General features: G+C 38.1%; 1 protein-coding gene across 4 annotated transcripts in view; it reads left to right on the top strand.

Moving 5' to 3' along the window:
* LOC139759169 (uncharacterized) overlaps positions 1–19,697 on the top strand; it is a 72,961-nt gene that overhangs the window by 6,938 nt on the left and 46,326 nt on the right. For 2 of the 4 annotated variants that reach the window (XM_071681215.1, XM_071681214.1), the window contains exons 4-7: positions 3,438–8,125; positions 8,288–8,317; positions 12,239–12,384; positions 17,760–17,807. In XM_071681215.1, coding sequence (XP_071537316.1) covers positions 3,438–8,125; positions 8,288–8,317; positions 12,239–12,384; positions 17,760–17,807 — 4,912 coding nt within the window. The remainder of the gene's footprint in view (positions 1–3,437; positions 8,126–8,287; positions 8,318–12,238; positions 12,385–17,759; positions 17,808–19,697) is intronic. The other 2 variants (XM_071681217.1, XM_071681216.1) reach the window with 1 other exon arrangement.

Raw genomic sequence — 19,697 nt, 5'->3', positions numbered from 1 at the left:
ACATAGCCCCACAAGTTAAATATTCTTCAACTCAATGTGAATGGTAATAGAAACAAATGTGCTGTAGTGCTCAACTAACTTGGAGAACACATTGTCCTCATAGTCCTTTATCTATCTTTATCTCTGACACCTGCTCCAGTTGGAATTCCCTCAAAGGGGTGACCATGGCAACAGTCTCCATATTTAAAGAACTCCAGTGCTGCTTCTTATCCTTTAGTGCCTCACCCTTACCAGGCCACTGGCATAGGGTAAGTGTAGCGCAGTGTTTGCAAAGGCTCCTATCTAATGCTCCTACCTAATATTTTTACATAATAATCGTGCCAAAATGTTCCTACCTACTCATATCCCTCATCCATGAAAATAGACACATCCAAATCCACCTTCCCATCTTGTGTCAGCTACATAATTGGATGAGAAGACAGAAAGTAAGGATGAGAATGATTTATAACACTTGTACAGCAGATTATACCATTCTCTGACCCACTCATGTACAAAGCAGCTCACTGGCATAACAACAACCTAGACATACATTTCATCAAAATAAAATTTCACAGAACTAACTACAACATAATCATGTACATACCTCCATCCTCCACTTGCCCGTCCAGATATACTCCTGACTGCAAAACCTGATCAGCATACCCAACACTTACTTCTGTGGATATTCCACCCCCCTACCCACACACACACACACACACACACACACACACACACACACACACACACACACACACCCTACTTGACTCAACAGTCATACCCAAGATCCAACCAGAGGTAAGCTACTCATAAACTAATTGTAACGTCTCAATATTCTCAGCCAATGTGACCAGCTAACTAATAAACTAAATGCATTCTATCAGTAGCCTCAGCTAGTGCATCCAGCCAACAAGACTCCCTACTCACCACTTTCAGCAGCTGACCTCACTAGACATCACCTTCTATTGACTGGCCCTACACACATGGACCACCTAGATCTTAATACATTAACTGTCCTGTGACAGCCTGCTCATCCTGAGAACTCTCCACCTGAATCACCCTATACAGACAATCATCAAAAAGACTTTAGACAAATTACTGAAAAGTAGACAGGCCAGCCTTCACAAAGTATTTAGAAACAAAGTTCCAAAACTTAAGTATGGATTATTTCCCATCCCACAGTCATGGTTTCTCACACTTCATCATCATCTTCATCCAAGCCAGCAAATAGAATATGCCACAAGAACATAGAAAGAAATATGATTCAGACTTCTTTCCGCAATTTACACCCCTCATAAAATGAAGAATCCAGCTCAGACAGAGCCACTCAGCATAAACAGAATACAGAGAACAAGTCCAAACTCAGAATAACATATCGCCAACCTAATCACTGAAAGACTCTACAAATTACTACTTCTTTCTTAATACAAGGAACCAGAAAACACACTGCAACCAACTCTAGTGCATGTTAGATGTGATCCGCACTCACCACACTCATCCTGCTTTCATTCATGAAGTGCATCTGACCCAGTCCAGTAACATCTTTCGCAAAGAACACAATCATGCTCATGAGAAACTACTCAAGAATCAGCCACAAAACAAAGTAACCCCTGGACAAGAGAGTCATGAAAAAGCTACACAATATTCATTCTCAAAATACTACCCACTTACCCATCACTCACTAATCTAAGCATTGCCATTAAAAATTTAAAGAATTCTTCTGGAACAGGCCTTTAAAGAATTCTTCTGGAACAGGCCCTGTCAACATATCAAACTTTTCATGAAAACATTTGGCCCAGTTGCAATCCAAGCACTTCTAAATATCTTCAGCTGCTCTTGGGTACTCAACTAATTCCCTAAAATCTGGAAACTCGGCTACATATACCAATCATGAAATCCTCCAAACCACCCAACTTCTCCTACTCCTACCTCCCAGTATCTTTTCTATCCTCAGTGTCTAAGCTCTTCGAAAAACTGATCCACAACAGAATCATATAAAAAATTCAACTGTCAACTACATTGTATGGCTTCAGCCTCAACCACTCCACCACCACACTATCTATATGCTGACCTCCCCCAACATATCCTAGATGGATTCATCCAACTGTAACCCCCCCCTCCCACTTTTGCCAGTACTAGTGGCAGTAGACACTTTCCCAACACACCCTTACACACACAAAAAAAAAAAAAAAAAAGAAAAGACTTGGCACCACCTTCCATTGCACCATCCTCCACAATAGTGACAAAAAGTGGCCCTAACCAGTGGATGTGACCCAACTGCCTCATTGCTGCAGGAGCCTCATAAGGATAGAAGGGAGTCTTGGGACAGGAATTATGTAGTATATATATATATATATATATATATATATATATACACTCTTGCAGTCAGTAGCTTATGGGGAAATGTGGACTCCTTTGGAGTGAGAGTTCTTTGATAAGACAGGTCATAAAAAGTTATTGTGATGTGTGTGCATATATGTGTGGAGAGTGCAGGATAATTTAGTTAGTGCTCATTGTCTTCTTTATGTTTGTGGATTGTGGGCATGAAGAGTTCTGGGATATGTTAAAATATTGTTAGTCTTGTTGTAGTAATGGATGATGTCTGGAACATAAGCATGAGAGAATGACGTGAGTTTGTTTGGGGAATGTAGTTTTTGTTGGATGTATGTTTGGTGATTTGAGTTTGAAATTGAGTTGGGAGGTTAGTTGTTCAGTGCTCGTTGGGTTATTTCAGTGTGTGTGTGTGTGTGTGTGTGTGTGTGTTTTTTGTCAGAGTTTTATATGTTTGGGATGGTAGGATCTGTGAGTAGAGGTTACTTAAATGTGTGGCAGGTTTAAGCTTTTTGTTTATGCTTGGGGTTGGTCATTGATTATAGAGTGGTTTGGATGGGAGGGAGTCTAGTGCTCCTCCATAGAATTAGGTGCTGAGCAGGTTGAGTTGGGTGTGTGTTGGGAGGATCTTTGTTTCACTGTGAAGGTGTTGAGAGTTGTGGTTGCTAGATAGGTAATGATTATTCTGAATGCACTATTTTGTGTACTTTGCAGATTTGTTGAATTTGTTTTCGAGAAAGCAGAAGCAGGAGAATTGTTTGTATAAGATGAGGGATACTTTTTGTCTAAATATGGTGCCAGTTAGTGTTACATTACATGTTTGTACATAGGTGTTAGTAGACTCGTCCTGCATGAGGATACACCACATGTGGATAGAAAGGAGTACAGTTTCTTCAAGGAACTTCTAACACCAAAGAACTTTCTTTCCCTGCTACTGATTGTAGCTCAGACTGGGAGCTGCAGAAACCCTGTGAAAGGGGTTCTTGGGTTATATGATTTAGATTGTATCTACAAGTATACATTGAGTATGTAGATAGACAGCCATGTATTTGTGCATACATAATAGATTTAAATTACTTTACATGCTCACTGAGGCTGGATATGATAACACTTTAATTGTAAATCCATAGCACAAGAGAAGAACTAGTGGCATTGATAGCTGAACTAGAATCTGAATCACCACCTGGAGCCAGCCGTGAAATGTCAGTAGATGGAAGTCGCAGTGGGACTGCTACTCCCATGGGGCTAAGTGAAGCTCCTACTCCTGTAGACAGTAAAGCCCCTACACCTGTTGCCAGTGGACGAACTTCCCCAGTTATAGATACTGGCCAAGACAGAGACAGTGAAGGGAAAGATAAATCAGAAGAAATTGTAAAGATAACAGCTAAGGTGGAGGTAGAAAAAGTGAAGGAAAAATTAGAAGGGGAAAATGTGCAAAAAGTGGCTGAAGAGGATATAGTAAAGGTAAAGTTAGAAGTAGGTGAGAAAGTGAAAGAAAAACTGGAAGGAGATGTCAGAGAAAAGCAGGCTGACAAAGCAAAACAAAAAGCAGAAGAGTGTAGAATGTTGAAAGCAGTTGTAAGGGAAGAAAGAACAGAAAAGGAAAATGCAGAAACAAAATTGAAAGAAAGTGTAGTGAAGACAGTACAGGACATAAAAGAAAATAAGAATGAAAAGTTAGATACCATAGTTAAAACAGAAGAAAAAATGGAAATGCAAGAAAAGGCAGTTGAACAGATTAGTGGTAAACTGGAAGAGAAAGGTATTGAAAATCTTTCTGGAAAAATAGAAGAGCTTGAAAAAAACAAAGAAAAAATAGATGAAAAGGAAAAAGTTTGTTTGAAGGAAAAAGAAAAGGAAAAAGTTTGTTTGAAGGAAAAAGAAAAGGAAAAAGTTTGTTTGAAGGAAAAAGAAAAGGAAAAGGCTAGAGAAACTGAAGAAACAGTTAACAGTAGTGAAACTGCTGACACAAAAGATATTAAAAGAAAAGTTAATGAAAAAGAAACTGTTGAAAAGATTGAAGAAAAACAAATTATAGGGAAGACTGAAGATAAAGAGAAAATAGTACAAAAAGTAGATGAAAAGAAGGAAGTTTTTGAAAAACCAGATAACAAAGAAAATGTTCATGGTAAATTAGAAGAAAAAGGGACATATGGTAAAGTGAAGGAAAATGAAAAGTCACTTGGTCAGATGGAGGCAAAAGAAGTTACTGTTACTCCAGTGAAAACAGAGGCAAAAGAAGTTACTGTTACTCCAGTGAAAACAGAGGAAAAAGAAAAGACTCTTGTTAAAGTGGAGAAAGAAGATGCCTCTGGAAATGTGGAGGTAAAAGAAAACACTTCTGGAAAGATTATTGAAAAAGACAGGACTTCTGGTGAAGTCAGGGCAAAAGAAAATGGTGTTAAATTAGAGGAAAGAGAAAAGACAGGTATAAGAACTGAGGCTTCAGAAAATGTTTCTTGTAAATTGCAAGAAAAAGGGAAGACATTGCTTGAGATGGAGGGCAGTGGAAGTGCAAAAATTAAGGAAGAAGTTGGAAGTACAAAGGATAGGCTGCCTGAGTTGGAGGAACAAAGGCCATTGGTAAAGAATACTGTAGACGATTGTAAAGTACCAATAAGTGATGTTGAGAAAAAAGAAGTCACAAACAAACCAGTAGAACATTTAAAGCAGTCACCTGCAATGGAGAAGGGTGTTCTAGGGTCTGGTCTGAAAATTGAAAGGAAACCAGAACCAGTGACAGCATATGTTAAACCAGATGATGCCACTAAAGATATTTGTAAAGACATTGCTGCGAAGAGAGAGATGGTGGTAAAAGAGAGAATTGGTTCACAAGACATACATGAGGTTAAAGACAGAGGTAAGGTAGGTCTGTTAGAAAAAGTGGAAGGAAAGAAAAAAGAAAGTGTTTGGGATAAACTGAACAAGATGAAAGAAAAGGGGGAAATGAGTACATTAGAGAAAGAACCCACATTCAAAGACAAGCCAAAAAGAATAGGAGAATTAGAAAAAAAGGATAATGAAATAAATGAAAAAGAAAACAGCAGCAAGGAAAGCAGTTTCATTCCTCACTTGGTTACTGGTACAATATTAGGACAACAGACATCAAAGATAAGCACAGAACAAGGCACAGCAGTATCTAAGGATGAGAAAGAAAAAACTGTAAAGAAAGAACCTCATAAAGATAAGCATGATAAAGAAGAAGAGAAGGTAGTGCAGGCTGCTCCAGTCAGCATACCAAATATAGGAGTAGCTGAGAAGTTGGCATTTAAGGTTAGTGATTCTTCACAGAAGGTATTAGAAACAAAAATGAAAGATAAACAAATAGTATCTTCTGTGGAGTCAGCCACAACCCCTCAGCGGGAGACACCAAGAGAGGGACCATCTTTGATGAGTGTTGGTTCCTTAGCTTCATCCTCTTCTGAGAGATCATTTAATATTCCTGTCACTAAACCCTTTTCTCCTTCCACTCTGAAGGCACCTCTCCATAATCCTATACCATCCATGAAAGATGCTGATATTGCAGAACCTCCTCAAAAGAAATTAAAAGTTACAGATATTAAATCATCAGAATCTCAAATAGAATCTCCTAAAGAGAATATATATCCATCAAATGTTATACATCAACAGCAGGAATCTGTGGGAGTTTTAAAAGCAACCGGTAAAATGCTGGGTGCCCAAATAGAAAGAAAATTAGAGAAAATTGATAAGGCCCAGATTGTTCAAGATTCAGTCACTGATGCATCAAGCACAAGAACAGAAAACTTGAAGACAGATGCATCAAGCACAAGAACAGAAAAATTGAAGACAGATGCATCAAGCACAAGAACAGAAAAATTGAAGACAGAATGTGCTGAACAGACAAAATCAGTGGAAGAAGTACGACCCATTGCTGAAAGTATGTCTAATAAGACAGAGGAAAAGGTTGGCAATCAGTCAGTGCCTGATAGTGACCTATGTAGGCAAGAAAAAAAACTCTGTGATAAGAGTGGGGGACCTGTAGTTACAGAGAAGGTAGTTATTACAAAAGATGTTAGTTTGAGCAGTGGTGCTTCAAAATGTATAAAAATGGAAACAGAACATGGTGCTGAGGAACTTGAGAAGCAAAGTAGACTTACGGATAAACCACTCTCAGATAAACCACTAGTTGTGGAAAAGAACGTGGCATTTGTAAAGGATGAGAAAATGGAAGTGGAAATGAGAACAACCACAGAATCCAAACCCTCAAAAGTACCCCAAAAAGAGGAAGTAAAAGAATCATCATCAGAATCCATGAAAATGGAAGTGGAAAGTAGCAGCAATCCTAGTGACAACACCCCTAAACTTTCAGAAAGTATTTTACAAACACCAGTAAAATACTCACCCAGTAAAGATACGAATACAGAGTTTCATAGAGATAAGGAAAAGAAAGACATGAATGCAAAAGATGCTACAGGGTTGGTTAAAACTGAAACAACCCATAAAGATGCTGCAGGGGAAGTAAAAATTGAGGCAAATCATAAAGATGCGACAGGGTTGGTTAAAGTGGAAATGCATCATAAGTCTGACAAAGTTATTCCTGAATCTACAGCTACAGCACAGGAAGTAGGGGAGGCAATTGAAGAACCGTTGATGCTTGTAAAAGGTGATGGTGAAGGTGCACCATGTGAAGAAGGAAATCCCCTCCACAATAGATTTATGGATGAATTTAGGTTACCCATTGGAAAACCTTGGTGGGAATGTTTTAATGAAAGTGATTGTTCTCGAAAAATTCAAGTTGAAGAAGCAGTAGAGGAAGATGTCATGTATGTTTGGGGAGATGGTAATGGTGTAGATTGTGATGCGGGTAACAATGGTGATGAAACAGAAACAAACACTGAAACAAAACAGGCAGAGGGAGGTGGAAGTGGTACTGCTGTCACAACAGATGGTCAAGGAAATTCAGCACCAAGTGATTGTAAACCACAGAAAGATGTTGAGAGCATAAGAACTGAAAGTGATTTGAAAGAAGTGGATGGAGTTGCTGGGAGTGATGAGGCCAAAGTGAATGGTTTGAGAACTATAGACTCTGTTGAAAAGACGGATAAATCTATATCTTGGCAGCTTAAATCTGAAAGTGTCACTGATGTTAAACATTTGAGTGTGAATGGAAAGAAAGCCGATGGACAGAATTGTGTGTGCAATGATAAGGATGATAGCAAATCCCCTACAGTAAGTGAAAAAGATGATAGAAAGCAAGAAGGAAATAAAAAACAGTGTGATGCTTATGGAAAGGGAGACAGTGAAAGTGTAATCAGTGACAATACTGAAATCAAAGGGAAAGAGAAAAAATCAGAGATAGATGGAGGAAATGATCCATCAGGAGAAAAGGTTGAGTTGAAGAATGGGGAAAATGAAGAAAAGGTTGAAAAGAGATTAGATGACAAGAGTAAAGGAATGGAAGTAAGGAAAGGAAGAGATAGTTGTAGTGAATTGAATAACAGAAACAAACCTGAAAGAGATGGAAGAAGACAGAACAGTGATGAAAGTAATGAAGATGAAGAGGAAAGATATGAAGACAGTAGTAAGGAGGAAGATGATGAATCTCTGTCAACAAGAAGAGGGCGTCGCCGATCTTTAGTTCAAAGGAGAGGTGCGCGGGGTAGAGGCCGATTACAGAAGAGAACATCAGAACAACACCCCCAAGGAAGTGATGGAGAGGAAGATGACGGAAATCACGATGAGGATAATGAAGAAGAGGTTGGTAGGGATATGGAGGAAGACAGAAATGATACACCTCCTCCTAGCAAGAAACGAAGGCAGCGTGGGAAAGGGAGTGCTGCAAGACCTTTACCAGATGGTAAGATGTTTTTTGTTGGTTACCTTTTTAACCTATTTTTTGCTTAGATCTTTTTCAGTTGAATTAAGAACCTGATGTTGGTGTGATGAAACTTTTTAACAAAAATGCAAGTTTGTAATGTTGCATATGAAAGTATACTTTGACAGGAATTTGATTTTTCAGGAAACTACTTTATAGCTGAATTGATTAAAGGTAAGCAGCCCTGAAGCCATTTGATTTGCTCTATAAGTCCTTTTAACCATTTTATTGTTTGTTAACCTTGGAATGGTTTATTTGTCATATGAGGTGCATAATTAAGATGAGGGAACAGCACTAGTCTTATATACATATAGGAATAGCATGATATTTTGCAGTAATGATACTATAAGAAGGTACTTGGCTAATTTTGATTACAAAATGGAATAAAATGATGCAATATTGAACATCATTCCTGTGACCTTCAGTTCTCTGGCATCTTGCTTAGAATTTTATTAGGTTCTTGCTTTTATATTCTTTTTACTTTTGTAGCTCAGTTTTTGATAGGCTTTCTCTCCAGTGGAATGCAAAAAATGAGTTTGAGCTTTTGAATTGTGGAATATGTAAGAATACAGCAGTGTTACAGTATAGAAGTGCACCAGAGAAAGTGATGGAAAGTGAAAAAATTAAGAGATTTGGTTATCATTATAAATGAATGACTTAAAATTCAGAGAACACATTGAGAAGATAGCACTATCGAGCTAAGTACTTAGCAGTATGGTATTGAGTATATCACAAAAGAGAGAAGAATATTGATAAGAATATAAGGTATACATGATGTGTACATTGAATGCTGCTGTGCTGGGCAATCACAGAAAAAACATTTGAAAATGAATTGTAATTTAGAGGCATTTCTGGAGCAGAATCAAGGGGTCCTAACACATGAACTACGTTGAAAGGTTGAGAGAACTTGGATGAAAAAAAACTTAGAAGAGAAAGATATATGATATCTATATATGGCATCAGATTAGAGATGTAAAGGAAGACATATTGTATCTGAAAGCCTCTTAAAAAGGAATGTACAGAGTAATGAAGTCTGCAAGAACATTATATTTTGGATATATGGAAAATATATCAGACAAAATTGTTTGACAGTTTGGCAAGGAAACTTGAATGGCTTTTCAGTATATTGCCAGGAGAAATTAATATGCAAGGAGCAACTATAGACACATTTAGAAGAAAGCTTGATGTTGTTGATATCAGTTACAGATGAACCCAGAGCCAGTATATATTTAAGAGTGGAGAGGAATAGGCATAGTCACATCAAGCATGACGTGTGGTGAAAGAGTATTTAAAGGACACATATTGTGACATCTGATCATAAACAACATAAATGAAGGCCAACGTGGCTTTGTGCCAGGAAAAAGTGTGGAAAACCAATTATTAGCTGAGTACAATGACAATTATGATTGATTTTATTTTACAGAGGGCTCTTACAAAATGAGCCACAGACTTTACTGGAGAAAGAAGTAAAAGAATAGAAAAAAAAAAAATAAAGGTTTCTATAGGAAGATGGACTAAAGAGTTTTTAAGTGGGTAGATAGTAGTTGGTAGGCAGCCAGTGACCAGGGAGGTATATTGCCAGTACTGTTCTCCTGGGTAGCGGGAGGGTTAGTGATGGCTATGTAGTGAGTCAGCACTTCAGTAGTTATGTTGCTCTCCTCTGACCCAGGTAGCTGTCTTTTCATTTTGCCTCACCCACGTGTAGACAACTGGCATTCTGTCCACAAACATACAATCTCTCGTTATCAACATAATACTTGACAACACTTAACTCACACAGCTCATTTTTGTAACTAGTTTTTCCTGAGGTGAGCACTATGTGCTAGCCCTGCCATTTAGCAAAAGTTTAGGATCAATAGATAGTAGTAGTAAGTAGATACATTTAGGGAGGAGCATTAGGTAGAGGAAGTAGGTAGGAAAATTTGGTAGAATTAGTCAGTAGGAACTTTAGGCAGGAGCCTCTGCAAACTGCATTATAGTTGCTCTTTGTCAGTGGTTGATAACAGTTTAAGGGCTAAGAAGTACCACATGAGTTCACTATTTATGGAGACTATTACCATGGTTACCCCCTGAAGGGAGTTCCAGGTGGGAACAGTTGTCATATACATAGATAGATAGACAGACTAACTGAAATTTTGAAGGGGGAGCAAATGAAGCCATGTTTGATGAAGTTGTTCTGTCGGAGGTACCACAAGGAATGGTGCTAGTCTCACTACCCTATGAATAATGATACCAGACACCAGACATCAGCAGAAAAGTAAAAGAAAGAGTAGTAAGGAGCTTTGCTTGACTCTCAAGTGTGCCATTACAAAAAGCTGTAAAGGTGTATGTTTGATAGATAGTGTATGTTTGTGGATTGAGTTCCAGCTACCCATATGTATGTGCAACAGAAAGGAAAAAAATCATTTGGGCCACAGAAGGGAACATAACAGCCAATGCTGCACTGGCTTACTATGCTGTTGCAGAAAACCCTTCCAATACTTTGCAGTAATAATTAACTGGTCAGTGGTTGCTCGCTATCTACCGCCAGCGTTCTTTATAGAATTGTTAATTCCTATACAGTGCATTGAAGAGTGGTTGTATGATATTCACATTTATAATAACTTTTGGATGCATCTGTGCACGTACCCTTGCATTCATTTAGGGTGATAAAGTCTTTGAAATTTCCTTCTCTGTCACAAGAAGAATAGATTATATTGGAACTTGAAAAGGAACTCTTTTGTTTAACCCTTGTACATATGAAAGTCATTACATGACAGATTTGTAATAGGTGCAGAAAAGGAACTCTTTTGTTTAACCCTCGGATATATGAAAGTCATTACATGACAGATTTGTAATAGGTGCGGGGAGTCTCATATGATTGCTAGTTTTTGTGGGCTTATTTTAAACATCCCCAATATTTTGATGTTTGTATGGCTGTTGTCTTGGTAACTGTAGGTGCTTATAACAGACTACCACTCACTGAAAGTGTTTCTAAATTTGTAAATGTGTATGTTAATCAATACAAATGTTTATAACGTGCATTTACATATGAATATGTATATATATGTAAATAGTAATTATAGAGAATGGGAACTGTCATGTAATGAATGTTGGTGATGAGGCTCACAAAACATATACTCCCTTACTGCCTTCTCCAAGGGAATTGCTTAGGCTTCAGAGCTATCTCATTGCCATATTAGTTATGTTAGCTCATTTGTTTTTCTACATATCCTTCACATTAAGTTGTATTTCCTTCACATGTAGAGATGAAGGTTAATATTGAATTTGTAAAAGAGGCTCCATACCCAGTGTCAGCGCTCACTGGGGATCTATGTGTTAACTTGGGAATGTATTGTGGCCTTATAAGTTTTGTTAGCTTTCTTTCATATACATATCCTTTACTTTTTCTGTATTTCTTTGAAATTGTAATGGTAAACAGAAAACTTGAAGACCTTTGCTTTTTGTCCTAATCTTGAGCATTGAGGTTAAGCAGTAAGAGGTGAGAATATTTAATGCTTTTGCTTGTGTGATTGTATGCCTTGTAAGTCTTAGGTCATTAGGAGTTGTAGCTGCAGCATTATTTATACATTGTATATTATTATTATTATTATTATTGTTATTATTATTATTATTATTATTATTATTATTATTATTATTATTATTATTATAATTGCACTTAACCACTGTTTCCCACGTCAGCTTGGTGGTGTCAGGAAACATACGAAGAATGGCCCAACAACTCATTTACACATAAATACGTAAACGCCCATACACGCACATATACATATCATTGTATACATACATATGCATATACAGACACATACATATATACACATGTATATATTCATACTTGCTGCCTTCACCCATTCCCATATATTTATGTATTTATTTGTATATGCGAGAATTTATTATAGTTGTTTGTGAAATGCTAATCTTAACTCAGTACCTGTCAACAGAAATGTTGTGCAGCATTTGTGATAGTTTATCTTGCAAATTAAGAGTTAAAGTGATTTGCTAGTTGGACTTTGCTCATATATTTTATTTGATGCCTAGGTGTTTTATTTAAATCACTAAATTGATTTCATGTTAATACTTATATTTATCTACATTCAGCACCGAGGCAGAGGTCTGCTCGCATTGCTAAAATTCGCGAGAAGGAAGAACAAGAACGCAGACACCTTGAAGCATTGAGATTGAAACAGTTGGCAGAGGAGAATCGACTTCGAGAACTTAAGAAGAAAGCCAGAGAGGAAAGAAGGGTGAGAGAAGCTTAGTTTTAGAGTTTATGTTGGTTGCAATTTATTTACTAAGGATTCCAAAAATATAATGGAGGTGCAGAAGATGAAGACACATTTTTCAACCTGGCAAATCTAATGTTTCTCATAGAATGAATTGCAAGCCTTTCTGTAGAGACCCCATATGAATGGGGTTTGTAGCATTGAATCTCGAGTGACTTGGCTTGTCTCCCTTGTTTTTTCTTGAATTTTTTCCTGACATATTTTACACAGTTCCAAGTTTATTGTAAATTAAACTTACATATGTGATAATTCTATCACAAACATGGCATATGAAGTAATCATGGGAAGTCTTGGAAAAATCTCCAGGGCCTGGTTTGGGATAGGTGGCTATGATTTTGGTGCATTACCCATGGCAGCTAGAAAGAGGATGTGAGTGAACAGGGCCATGTCTGTATGTTTTCCTGGCATTCTCTTGCTAATACAGGAAGTGGTGAACAGATATGAAAAATATGTATATTAATTTTTGGTGTTTCTTGGTTCACTTCAGGACTTTTCTTGGGATTTTATCACTCGAGTAGCTCTCTTTCAGCTTTTTTTCTTATTGTTATGTAGTGAGTTTACTGTGGGACTGCTTGATTTTACTGCAGTAGAGGTCGTCATAGTAGATGTCAGGTATTCTTTACAAAGTAATGCAGTGTTAGTGATTTTGTCTGTGTATCTATTTATATCTCTTATGCCCATTCCCTGCAGGAACTCCCTCAAAGGGGGTAACCATTGCAAAAGTTTCTGTAATTGGTGAGCTCCATTGCTGCTTCTTAGCCTTTAGTGCCTAACCCTTAACAGGCCACTGGCAGAGGGCAACTGTAGTGCAGTGTTTCCAGAGACTCCTACATATTGTTCCTAGAGACTTCAACTACCTAATTTGTCTTCCTGATATTCCAACACACTACTTCAACCTAATGAGTTCCTACTAATACTTGTGCCTAATGTTTCTACCTGATGCTCTTGCATGATGTCCTACCTACTACTTCTGTCTGTTGCTCCTACCATTTTGCTAAAATGCAGAGCTTGCGCATAGTTCTCTGCAGAAAAATCTAGAATTATGAATTATGAGAGGAAAGTGATTGGTTCTCAGTGAATGTAGGTTTGCGGCAGGGGTGTGTGGTGTCTCCATGGTTGTTTAATTTGTTTATGGATGGGGTTGTTAGGGAGGTAAATGCAAGAGTTTTGGAAAGAGGGGCAAGTATGAAGTCTGTTGGGGATGAGAGAGCTTGGGAAGTGAGTCAGTTGTTGTTCGCTGATGATACAGCGCTGGTGGCTGATTCATGTGAGAAACTGCAGAAGCTGGTGACTAAGTTTGGTAAAGTGTGTGAAAGAAGAAAGTTAAGAGTAAATGTGAATAAGAGCAAGGTTATTAGGTACAGTAGGGTTGAGGGTCAAGTCAATTGGGAGGTAAGTTTGAATGGAGCAAAACTGGAGGAAGTAAAGTGTTTTAGATATCTGGGAGTGGATCTGGCAGCGGATGGAACCATGGAAGCGGAAGTGGATCATAGGGTGGGGGAGGGGGCGAAAATCCTGGGAGCCTTGAAGAATGTGTGGAAGTCGAGAACATTATCTCGGAAAGCAAAAATGGGTATGTTTGAAGTAATAGTGGTTCCAACAATGTTGTATGGTTGCGAGGCGTGGGCTATGGATAGAGTTGTGCGCAGGAGGATGGATGTGCTGGAAATGAGATGTTTGAGGACAATGTGTGGTGTGAGGTGGTTTGATCGAGTAAGTAATAATAGGGTAAGAGAGATGTGTGGAAATAAAAAGAGCGTGGTTGAGAGAGCAGAAGAGGGTGTTTTGAAATGGTTTGGGCACATGGAGAGAATGAGTGAGGAAAGATTGACTAAGAGGATATATGTGTCGGAGGTGGAGGGAACGAGAAGTGGGAGACCAAATTGGAGGTGGAAAGATGGAGTGAAAAAGATTTTGTGTGATCGGGGCCTGAACATGCAGGAGGGTGAAAGGAGGGCAAGGAATAGAGTGAATTGGATCGATGTGGTATACCGGGGTTGACGTGCTGTCAGTGGATTGAATCAGGGCATGTGAAGCGTCTGGGGTAAACCATGGAAAGCTGTGTAGGTATGTATATTTGCGTGTGTGGACGTATGTATATACCTGTGTATGGGGGTGGGTTGGGCCATTTCTTTCGTATGTTTCCTTGCGCTACCTCGCAAACGTGGGAGACAGCGAAAAAAAAAATTTCTCCCCTATCCCCAGGGATAGGGGAGAAAGAATACTTCCCACGTATTCCCTGCGTGTCGTAGAAGGCAACTAAGAGTGGAGGGAGCGGGGGGCTGGAATTCCTCCCCTTTTGTTTTTAATTTTCCAGAAGGAACAGAGAAGGGGGCCAAGTGAGGATTTCCCCCAAAGGCTCAGTCCTCTCTTCTTAATGCTACCTTGCTAATGCGGGAAATGGCGAATAGTATGAAAAAAAAAGTTAATTGTTGTCAAGTGTCATGTGTGACAAGGAAAATTTGTACATTTATGGAAAGAATGCCAGTTATCCATGTGTTGGTGAGGCAGAAACAAAAGAGAGCTAACTGAGTGCTACTTGATAACCACTGAAGTGCTGGCTTACTACAAAGCAGTAACTAACTCTCCTGCTACCCAGGCAGGCAGTACTGGTTTTATATATTTCCTTGGTTGGTGGCTGCCTATGAACTACTACCTACCAGTAATTTTATGGTAATACTAAGAAGCTTGGAAGATCATTAAATACAATACCAGGTGTAATACTTATATAGATATTTTCTTTAAGACCCACTTATCTGCTCCAGACACTGCTGATGCATAAAACAACAAATAGGTATGAAAGAAAGAACAGGGAAAATGAGACATGCATGACATGACTGCGGAAGCATGTAAAAGAAAATTTGGCTCATGGCTGGTCAGTCCCAGATGAACTTAGAATTGATAATTATTCAAATGCACTGGTTTGAGAGAGAAGTGGTACTGTATAATTCAATAAGGAAAACATGCAGTGAGTGCTAAGTGCTAGCCCTGCCATTCTAGGAAAACCTTGATTTAGGTACTCCTAGATAGTCTCTCTCTCTCTCTCTCTCTCTCTCTCTCTCTCTCTCTCTCTCTCTCTCTCTCTCTCTCTCTCTCTAATGTTCTGTGTTCGGTAAATTAATTTATTGACACTTGTAAGTGCAATTTTTGGGATGCAGTTTGCCAGCATTTCTGGTGGCCTCTCTATTCTAGCCTTTTTGTTTTTTTTGTAATGAAGTGATAATTATTTTCCTAATAAAATTTTATATCTTATTTGTATTATGAATATAAGTCAAAAGTAAATCACTCTTATTCTCTCGAAAATACAAGACATTCCCATTTCATTTTTGTCAAGTATTATTTTTCACAATACAGTAAACCAACCTCAGGCTGCAGCTTAAACTGTCTTAGGCCACTAGTTTGACTTCAGTGAATTGACATATTTGCATACTATGAGATATGGGTGAGGAAGTTTCAGTGAATTTCAGGAAGAACAAGAAAATGTTTTGGAAGGTGAATAGTATGAGGAGAACAAGAAAATAAATGGGAGCAACAGTTAATGGAGCAGATAGGGAAAGTGATAAAGCAGTAAAGATGGTGATAAAGAGATTATTTTGAAAGACTGGTGAACATGTTAGATAATAGGGTAGCAGTTATGGCATGTGTAAGATGAGGTGGCACGTGGAGTGAGGTAGTCCAGGTTAGTAGTTTGGTGGAAAGAGAGGAATAAGTAAAAGCACTGAATGAGGTGGAGTGCCAGAGTTGCAGGAGAGGATGGGACTTCAGTAGAGTTTCTTAAGAGAGGGGGAGTGACACTATTGTTGGTTGGTTTTCCAGGCTGTTCAGTAATTGTATGGTTTAAGATAAGGAGCCATAGGACTGGCAGAGTGCATGTCTAATGCCCTTACATAAAAGCAATGGGGACAAAAGTAAATGCTAAATTACAGGGTTAGAAATTAGGTTTAGTATATCTGGTAAGAAGTATGGGAGAGTGATGCTTGATAGGGTGGCAGCATTCACAAAATATCTGAATAGGGAGGAGCTGTGTGGATTCATGAGGGATAGAGGATGTCTAGACCTGGTATTTGTCCTGCAGAATTTACATGAAAGATACTTTGATAATGTATGCATTGTATGTGGCATTTATGGGTCTGGAAAAAGTTTATGATAAGGTTATGTGCGGTAAGTGGAAAGTCATTAAGTGAAGTGAGTTTTTACTGAGACAGTAAGGTAAGGCATGTGAATGAGTGAGGAGGAAATGAGTGGTTCTCTTTGAAGGTGGATATGCATCAAGGGTGTGTAATGTTACCTTGCTTGTTTATTGTCTTCATGGACAGGGTGGTGAGGGATGGAATTGCAAGGGTTTTAGAGTGAGAACCAGGTCTATGGCGTCCTGGTTGGAGGGGCATGGGAGGTGAATAATTTGCTGTTTGTAGATGGCATGGCTCTTGTGGCTTACATTGGAGAGAAACTTAGAAACTGGTGACAGACTTAGGGATAGTGCAATGAAAGGAGAAATTTGAGAATGAATTAAGCAAAATTATGTTTATGAGATGCTGTAGGGACATGACAGTATGCTTTGTCTGAATGGGGAGAATCTAGAGGAAATGGAATGCTTTAGATACATGGAAGTGGATGGAACCATGAAGGCTGAAATGAGTTGCATTGTAGGAGAGGGTATTAAGGTCTTGGATGTATTGTTGAGAGTGTCAAAAGAGAGTTAAGTATCAATTAGGGAAAAGATGATTACATTTGAATATATAGGCTTGACAGTATTGTAGGCATGGAAGGTTTGGAACCTGATTGCAGAGGAATCCAAGATGGGACATAATGGATTCAAATACCTGAGGATGATATTTGGTGAGGCTGGTTGATTATAGTAGGAATGACAGTGGAAGAGAGATGTGATAGTATGTGGAGTATAACTGTGAGAGCTGACAGTGTTTGCTGAAATGGCATGGACACATGGAAGGGATAAGAAAAGAGGGACCGACAGATAGGATATACATGTCAGAAGTGGAGGGAGCAAGTGGGAGACCAAAATGGAGCTAGAGGGATGGTGTGAAAAAGTCTCTTGAGCTGCTAGGGCTTGAGGAAGGTGACATATGCATAGGATAGAAAGAATAGGAGCTTTGTGAAATACTGTGAACAACATCTTGGGCACATAAAGGAGTCAGGTGAAACTAAGGAATGTTCTGTGGGCTTGATTTTGAGTGGACTTTGGTTTTGGTGTAATATACATGACACCAAATGGGAAATGGCAAAAAGGGTTTGAAAAACTATTCTAAGTTTTCTGTAAACTTTAACAGATATGTGCTCTTATTTTTCTTACATAAATTCATTTTCTTTTATTGCAGTCACAAAGAGAAATGAAGAAAGGAAGGAGAGAGAAAAAAGAAAAGAAGGTAATGTTCTATTTCTAAAATTTTTGAACTTTGAATAGTTAGAGATATGCATATCTATATTTTGTTAGGTAACTACTTCCCTTTCTTGATGTTTTGAGAAATCACATTTGCTCTTCACCATTCTTAGTTGCTCAGAGAATTTATTATCCATTAACAGCATTTGCTCATATTTGATTGTTCATTATTTTTCTGTTATTTCACTAGACAGAAGTATTTATGGTTTATATGATATGGATTCTTGTTCTTCATTTTTATTTATAAAACCATGAAGCATACATTGATGCAAAGATTGTCATTGTTAATGAAACATTCATTCTTCTTGTATTCTCAGAATTTGCATTTTTCATTCATATAGAGAGGCTTGATTGATATGATTTTGAATATTTATATTTATGTATCCCTAGGGATAGGGGAGAAAAAACACTTAATCCAATTAATCCTGAAAATTCTTTGAAAAAGCAATAATATGATTCTTAGTATTGGCATTTGGGTGTTAAAGTTGAATAGCAGAGAACATCCTTAAACACTTTGACTACTGTTGTTCTGTGAAATAGCTCTTAAACATGCACCATTTGTATGCATGTGCAGTGGACCATGATGACATGAGGGGAAAAACAGTGATGATGTTTTTCAGTTTGATAATACTAATGCAAATAGAATAGTGCTGTGCTCTGACATCACCTTGCAGGGTGGGTGAACTTGCAATTAGAGTGTTCAAATGTCCTTGATCCCCCGGATACTGCTGTGGTTAAGGAGCTGGACTGTTGGGAATGAGTGAAAGATCGCATAAGGCATGATCCCAAACATGTATTCAAAATATTTTCCTGTTGGCATGAAAGGCTTAGAAGACTGTTGAATATTACCCTTAACATAAAAAGGATGTGATAAGCCCAAAAGGGGCCCAAAACTATTCATCACGTTGCCTTTGGACATTTGAAACAGTGTTTGTTATGCATTGTAGAGAAATATAGGAAGGATCAATCCTTGCAAGGTGTACTAGACCAGCCAGGTTATAGTTGATACATGGGCCTGTAGGCCATGGCTTCCAACAGCCTGGTTGACCACTTGGACCCAGCCCAAACTGTATAGATTAAATGCCTCTGAAGCCTGCCTCATATAAATGCCAGGCAAACCTACAGTACCTTAGATCTTTCCAAATGTTTTTTTCCCCATGTTTTACAATGGATTAGTTCATATTGTATTCTTTATAGAATGTTAGTGTTAATCACTCTTCCAGCCTCCTATGCAAATATCCCTATGTGTTGTACTTTATAGATATATAAAACTGGGAATTCCACAGTCAAGACCTACAAAATCATATCCAATTATTAGAAGATCATTAAGAGAAGGGCATGTAAGGACAGGATAAATGGAGACTATATTGCTGTGGCCACCCTCATGATAAGAGTTCATCAAGGGAACAACAGGGGGCAGAGATATAGATAGATAGATTGATTGACAAAATTTTATTATTGCTGATAAATTGGTCTTATAGAATAGCAAACATTCCCCTGTAATACAAAATTCTGTAATCTGTGTGTAAGATTTGATGGGTATCAATTGATGGAATCCTTTTTATATATGTAAAACATACAACATGGAAATATTTATGGCCTTCAGTGCTAAGTGCATTATAGAGATTCCTAGAATAATTGCAACTTTTGAAGTTTGTTTCATTGGTTTCTTATTTACTTAAAGTATTTGTATCAGAACCTGTTGTATAAGTTAAACCATTTTGAGAGATTTTGTATTAAAGGAACAACACTTTTAAATAAAAGGAACATGACATCATTGTCTTAGGTTGGAATCTGTATTTTTATAGTTCTGTACATGTATCTCGTGGGCAAACCTTGTTGACAGTCTTTGGAGTTTTATGTTTTCATTTTTTGA

The sequence above is a fragment of the Panulirus ornatus genome, chromosome 32 (genome assembly GCF_036320965.1).
Source record: "Panulirus ornatus isolate Po-2019 chromosome 32, ASM3632096v1, whole genome shotgun sequence".
Classification (NCBI taxonomy): Eukaryota; Metazoa; Arthropoda; class Malacostraca; order Decapoda; family Palinuridae; genus Panulirus; species Panulirus ornatus.
Note: the sequence above shows the minus strand (reverse complement) of the source record. Positions and strands in the feature narration are given on the sequence as shown.